This window comes from Pogona vitticeps, chromosome 4, assembly GCF_051106095.1.
Source record: "Pogona vitticeps strain Pit_001003342236 chromosome 4, PviZW2.1, whole genome shotgun sequence".
Classification (NCBI taxonomy): domain Eukaryota; kingdom Metazoa; phylum Chordata; class Lepidosauria; order Squamata; family Agamidae; genus Pogona; species Pogona vitticeps.
The window spans coordinates 226,998,028-227,005,287 of NC_135786.1; the positions used below are offsets into that span (position 1 = coordinate 226,998,028).

At 45.3% G+C, this 7,260-nt stretch overlaps 1 protein-coding gene across 31 annotated transcripts in view; it reads right to left on the reverse strand.

The window, feature by feature from the left end:
• MTSS1 (MTSS I-BAR domain containing 1) overlaps nucleotides 1-6,627 on the reverse strand; it is a 170,646-nt gene extending 164,019 nt beyond the window's left edge. For 17 of the 31 annotated variants that reach the window (XM_078391641.1, XM_078391632.1, XM_078391642.1 and 14 more), the window contains exon 1: nucleotides 5,294-6,586. In XM_078391641.1, coding sequence (XP_078247767.1) covers nucleotides 5,294-5,365 — 72 coding nt within the window. In that variant the 5' untranslated portion in view covers nucleotides 5,366-6,586. Of the gene's footprint in view, nucleotides 1-5,293 lie in introns of all 31 variants that reach the window. The other 14 variants (XM_072999315.2, XM_020796538.3, XM_072999309.2 and 11 more) reach the window with 2 other exon arrangements.
• Nucleotides 6,628-7,260: the final 633 nt, after the last annotated feature.

The following is a 7,260-nucleotide window of genomic DNA, read 5'->3' on the forward strand; positions in this document are numbered from 1 at the left end:
AGGCTCTTTCGACAAATGGGCTTTCCAAGCTGTTCAGAAATCTCTGACACATGAGGCTGCTTAAGACCCAGAAGCTTCATCGGCACAAAGGAAAAGCACCCATTATTTCACCACAAACAGGTGGCAGCTGAACCGGAGCAGTTAAAACCATGTCCAACAAGCGTGGACAAGGACAAAGTATTCAAAAAAAAATCTGTTGTTGTCTCAGCTTGCAGCTGAACCTTCCCTGTGAGCGGCAACAGCTCCCCACACCCATGGCGATGGGTAATCCAATCCTAGACGATCTTTGGTTTTTAATCTGTCAGCTGGAAATTCTCTCTGCAAAATCAAAGTCTGAAACATTTTAAGCTACGCCCAAAAGGAATCCACGTTTGCATAACATGAGGCTGGCCCAGCGTAGGAGTGCCCCTGCATTATACCTGGTAGGTTCATTTCTAAGTAGGGAAAGACCCATGAATCTTTGATACACAAGCCACTTAAGACGGAACAAAGGCCGTCTATCCCATAAACAGGATTACTAAATTTCTCTTTCCACAAAAATCTAAGAAAACCAACACTAAGTAGCTGTTCCTCTTCCTGGATGCTTACTAACAAGGCAGAATTTTACGCCATTATTGCTATCAACAACAATACAAATGAACCCTTATAACAGTCCTCTCAAACATTCTTCTCAGAATATTTCTAATTTTTTTTATTTGCCTGCTGATAAGAACTACCACCAGACAAAGAATGTTCAAAAAATTTAATTGCTTAGTTTTTAGGAAAGATTAATAAACTCTTGTCTCTTAATTCTTTTCTCCCACATTCTTTTAGTCTGCATTTTGCTTGGATGAAGACTTTTTTTAAATCCAAAAATCCAGTTTCAATTCTTTACAACTCAGTCCTAAGTCAGAGCCAACATTAAGTCCAACATTACTGTAACCTCTTCCCAGTACATTCTTATTGACCAGGATTGCAATATCAGCTGTATCACTAGAAAAGAAACTGCTAACTGAAAAAGAGAGTGTGTAGTGTACTGATTAGGTTACTGAAGTGTTCTCTGAAAAAAAAAAAAAACAAGTTCTAGCAATACTGAACCCTAACCCTAGCTGACCATAGGCCAATCTCTTTTCGGTCTGTGACCTATCTCACATGACTCCTGTGCAGAGGGAAGCCTTCTACACTGTCTTGAGTTCAGTAGAGGAAAAGTAAGATGTATATTCAAGAAATCAACAAATAAAAATGAACTCAAGCGCACAAGGCATTCCTGTGTCAGATTTACTTACACTTCAGCTGAATTCAATATGACTCGCTTTCAAATATCTCTGTATATTACATTTGCACGTTATCTGAAAAATATTTACAGAAGCAGCTAAAACACATCTCCAGTCTCTTTCATTTAAGGGTTGGGTCCAGATTATGGAACTACCATGTTCTACGAAACACCCCCTGTACTGTAAAAATTGGTTCCAGGCCACTGAAACTTTTGCAATGGTGAATCTGTGAGCTTTAAGGGTGCCACAGCACCCCTCTTTGCATTGGCAGTCTAATATAGTTCCCCCTTCTGAAATTAATCAGCAGTGTTTTAGCTGACTAGACAACACTGCAAAATTAAATATGGAGTATACAGACTCTCTTTTTTAATTTCCAGAGTTGCTTTATCATGATTAACTGCAAAATAATTATTATTCCCACTTTTACATCAAAGGGTTTGTTTTATTTAAAGCACACCCTCAGCTACGCTAAAGCCCACAAAATGGGCGTGTTTAAAAGGGTGTGTGTATCCAGGTGAATACTCTTTCAACTGTAGGTTGCAGCTTAGCACAGTTCTCAAATATATCTGCTTCTTTCTGGAAAGAATAAAAGGACAATGTATTCTCGAAGGCTGGAAGGACACCTACTTCCCAAGCCCCTACTCCACCTGACAGAACATTTTATTTAATGAAAGACAACATCTGCCAAAATGTTCCAACCCCGTTGAAATGGATTAAATAAAAACGATGGCAGATTTCATTTGGGATCCCATCCCACCCGTTTCCTCTCAAGAGAACCTCACATGCTGCTTGACAAAGGATGAACCCAAACTCAAAAGGGTTCATTATGACAGGTTCCCATTGTACAAAGCTCCTCACATTCAGATCAAAACAAGCTGCACTTTTGACCACTCCAGAGATCTGCTCAGACGGAAACACAAAAGGATCTGATTTTCTCTAGAGAAAAACAAAAGAACAAACCCAACTTCTTCCCACAAAGGCTGATGAAGAACTTGGAAATATTACTGTTCTTTGGAAGAAGACTACCAGAATTCCCCCAGACAGGAGACTTCTGGGAGATGTAGTTCAAAAAGGAACTCTCCCAAGCTTTTTGGCTGAAACATCCACTCACTGACACTTTCATTTTGTTTCTCTTGGTTCAAGATCAGAGTAAACACCCAGTGCCCACCTAACTCTATTGCTATCTCCCCGGCAAAAATCCATCTTTCACCTTCAAATAACGCTTGCCTTTCTCCTTGTCCCCCCCCCCTTTCTCTCTCTCTCTCTCTCTCTCTCTCTCTCTCTCTCTCTCTCTCTCTGTGTGTGTGTGTGTGTGTGTGTGTGTGTGTGTGTGTGTGTGTGTGTGTGTGTGTGTGTGTGTGTGTGTGTGTGTGTGTGTGAGAGAGAGAGAGAGAGAGAGAGAGAGAGAGAGAGAGAGAGAGAGAGATCTTATCTACTATTAAAAACTACAATGCAGTATTTTAAGGATATATTTCTGAGTGTACAGGACGCCAGTGCCAACTGGACTTTGATTATCCTTGTTTTCCCACATTAAGTCTGCATCTTCTTTTCTAGCTAAGCAGCTGTTAGATTTCTCTTTCCATAAAAAAAAAAAATCCCAAAGACATCTCGTCCTTGTCAGGAATGAGTACTACAGCGATTTCTGACAGCTACCTCCTGGGGTCATACAGCTAAACTGAAATGGCAGGAGATCACACATTTCCCTGTAATTCAAAACACTGTTAACAGGCAATATAATGACCCCACCACCTCTAATTCTCAAACATGTATCATGCATTAATGCCCTTTCTCAGATAACAGTAAGCAAGGACTGCTTGGTGCCCAACCACTAAACTGATGATGTACATATCTTACAGTGGTCACTTTCCATGGAATGGTTGACACACAGGAACTATCACATACGAAGCTGCCTGATGGACATCACTGGTCTATTATAATGCTTCTCCAGATTCTTGTCCACTGACCATGTTGGTTTGAGCTTCTGGAAGCAAGCCCAAAACAGCTGGAGGGTCAAAGGTTAAGATCTGGCATAACCAACGAATATCCAATCTGAGTGGCAGCAGTCCCAGGACGCAGAAAGCAGGGTGGTTATGCTATCCATAACTCCTTTTAAATGGAGATGGAAAGAACCAAACCTGGGACTTGCAAAGTCCATGCTCCTCTCCTCTCGGAGCACTATACCTTTTCCCATTTGTATCTAAAGATACAATGCACATCGGTCTGACCACCAACTTTATGGCAAACCCATCCCAACACCACAAACACGACACAGAGAGCACCAGCTTTGAAAGACAGGGTACTATATAAACTCAATACAGTATATATGTATGTATCAAGAAATTCCACCCAGCCAGTTCAGCGAGCTGACCACACAGGAAGACAAGACTTTGTGAAAAGCAAGGTTCTCCAAACTCCCATAAGAACAAATCAGCAGAAGCAAATGCTCAGGGATGATGGGGATGGCAGTCCGACATCTGGCAGGCCACACGTTGCCCACCATACTCTACAGTGGACTTGGGAACAGGTCAACCCACTGGATAGTATTGAACTTTCACTCCCAGCAGCTCTAAACAGCATCCTCATAATAAAGAATACATGGCATCACAATCCATCAACATTTAAGGGTCCATACTTTGCCTTCCCCACTTTATAACCGGCCAGCAAATAAATACTGCATGCAACTTGGAGAGGAGGAACTCAACGGACAGCCACTAAATCCCTCCCCCAGCAACTCCGGTCACTTTGTGAGAAGTTATTTTTCTCTAGTCTACTAAAGGCAAATATATCTTATTTCTAGCAAACTGTCAGCAATTTAGTTGAAAAATAATTTTTCCAAAAGTTGGCAACCCTCCATGGCTTCATATTAAACACTATGCTATATTTAAGGCAGACAACTCACATTTAAGTCCAGATCAACGTTTAAGGATATAACTGACTAAATGAATCACACCAAGGCCCACCCAGTTGTGTTTTCACTCATGGCTCCGTGAGGGAGCTTAAAAGAGGGGCCTGAGTGTTTGTGATCCCCGTCCACCCCCAACCTCCGACATTCAAAGGTATCCTGCCTCTGTGAATAGAAGCTCCATTTATGGAAAACTGTGGACATTTCAAATACCATATTTTCCAATGAGAAGAGCAGTAACTGCACATCTAACAAAAATGGGTATACATTTGAATTTATAATCAGAGCTTAGCAAAGTTTCTCTGTGGACCACAACACCCAGAATCCCCCAGGCCAGCGGTCTTGGAAAACTCCGTTTCCTTGGCTTTGGTTTGCATAAACCGCAAAAGAGAAGAATGAAAAATGGCATTTAGGAAAGGAACAGGTTTCTACCATCTTTCTTGGGCCCTGGGACCAGCAGGCAGAAAAAAACCTGAACCCTACAGTATCATTTCATCATCTTCCCAATATAATCTGAAGATTTCACTGATGTTCAAGCCCTACTTCATTGTGTGTATGTGTGTGTGTGTGTTTTTTCCGGGGTTGTTTTACGCCAGAGGGAGCAGCCCTCTTTTTAATATATATATATTTTTCTGTTGTGGTTCCATTTAGCTTAAGAATAAGAACAACCCCAAGGGACGCCGGGAAAGGCTGGGCCCGTGAGGGAAGAAGAAGAAAAAAAGGAGAAAGATGCCAACGCACGACGAAGAGGAAACAGAACGCCTTGCAAGCAAGCGTCGTCCTGCTGGCCTCCCGACGTGCAAGGGAACCCGGGATTACCCACGCAAAGAGGCAATCCCTCGGGGGGAATGGAGTTTGCCGCCGGTGCCAAGCCAGGGCAGGCTGCCTCCATCTGTGGGGCTCGGGTGGAGGCCCGGCCAAGCTAGCCCTCTTTCTTCCCCCCCCCCAAAAAACCCACCCACTCCGCAGCCCGTTCGTTGCAGGTACCGCCGAGAGGCAGCAGCAGGAGGAGGGGTCTACCTCGGCGGGGATTTGCCAAACCGAGCATCGGGGGCCTTGCATCTGTGTGTGTGTGTAGACACGCATACACATTTACACACGGCGGAACCACCACCACCCTTTTTCCCAAGCCTCTTACCTTCATGTCACTGATGGTGGTCTGGAAGAGTCCTCCGAGGGCGCTACATTCCTTCTCAATCACAGCCTCCATTTTCCCCCAGCTCAAAAAAAAAGAGAGATAAAAGACCGCGGAGGAAAACGGTTGCAGCTTCACAGCACCCGATCTGGGGGGTGAGGTGGGGGTTTGGAAGGAACCCAAGCCTCTAATGCCTACCACTCCCGATGGGGAGAAAAATTTAAAAAATCGTAGGTTTCCTTATCTCTCCCCCCGCCAAGGAGAAAAATTGGGATTCCGTCTCAAAAGCAGCAGAGCCGAGAATTAAATTCCTCCCTTCCTTCTTTTTTTTCCTAGAGCACCCCCCCTCCCCCGCGAGCAGGACCGAGATGGGATCCTTACAAGACACCTGACACCGTCCTACCCGGAGAAAAGTCTCCCCGAGAGAAAGATCAAGACGTTTCTAACCCCCACACGCCTGGATGACAACCGAAGCCTTGGCTCTCCATGCTGGCTCATGCCCAAAGGACACAACAAGTAGGTACGGCCCGACTGGAGGCTGGTCTCGGTCGCCACCGGAGAGCCAGGGGCGAGCTGCTTAAAAATGCATCGGATGCACCAGAAAGACGAGCACCTCACACGGCAGCCTTCTCTCCCCCGCAGCCAACTATGCCTTTAAACAGCTGCAGATCCGATTTTGCCCGCACACACCCGCTCACGCACACACACACACACATTAAAAATAGACAAGCGCCAGCACTCCTCCTTGGACCGAAAATAAAAAGAATAGTAGCAAGCGTCTCACTTAAAACCCAACCCTGCTTGCTAAAATTAAATTGAAGCAACCTCCTCGCCCACCCGAAAAAGTAAATTAAAATAGATCTTTTGCATCGAATGCATCAGATCCAGAAGAGGGAGAGAGGACGGGAGGAAAGGCTCATACTGCTGCTCTTCAATGGCATACACCCGATCTGCTGCTTTTTAGACAAAATCCTAGCAAAAAAAAAAAAAGGCAGCAAACCAAAACACAAAGAAACCCCCTGTCCTCCCCCACTCCCTTTGCTCCTCAAATGCCTTCCGGCGTGCTGATTCCTCAACTTGGCGATCCCCCTCCCCGCTCAGTAACGCGCTGCTTAAGGCTGCCTGGACTACAAGTCTTTTTTTTTCTTCTCTCCCCTCCTCGGCTGTAGCTAGCACACCGAAGCAGCAAAAGCTGCACGCAAGCGCGCGCTGAAGCAGCTGCTTGAGCTTTGGAACCTTGTTTCCCCGGGAAAGGCGAGTCACGAGCGCAGAATGCCCGGGCCGAGGTTGCTGATTGGTTGGAACTGGGCAAGAGGCAAGGGAAACGGGGAAAAGCCGGCGGGGCTCTCGAGCGCCCTCTACAGGAGATGAGTGCGCTTGGCTGTCGGAGGAGAGCCGGGAAAGAAGGCCGGAGCGGGAAGGTCGCCCATTCGAAACGCCCCCTTTAGCTGTTAGCCTCTTTCCCAATACGTACTGTAGCTGCTCTGAGGGAAAATGTAGCATAAATCGTGAACACGATATCTCTTGAAATATAATTAATCAAATGCAATATTAGAAAAGGGATAGTTACCGCTATGTGATCTGCGATCCTAGAAAATAGGGACTATGTCTATGTGCATATGCATTTTGTTGTTGTTTAGTCGTGAAGTCGTGTCCGACTCTTCATGACCCCATGGACCAGAGCACACTTCCTGCCTTCCACTGCCTCCCAGAGTTGGGTCAAATTCACGTTGGTCGTTTCGGTGACACTGTCCATCCATCTCATCCTCTGTCGTCCCCTTCTTCTCTTGCCTTCACACTTTCCCAACCTCGGTTTTTTCCAGGGAGTCTTCTCTTCTCATGAGATGGCCAAAGTATTGAAGCCTCAGCTTCAGGATTTGTCCTTCCAGTAAGCACTCAGGGTTGATTTCCTTCAGAACTGATAGGTTTGTTCTCCTTGCAGTTCAAGGGACTCTCAAGAGCCTCCTGCA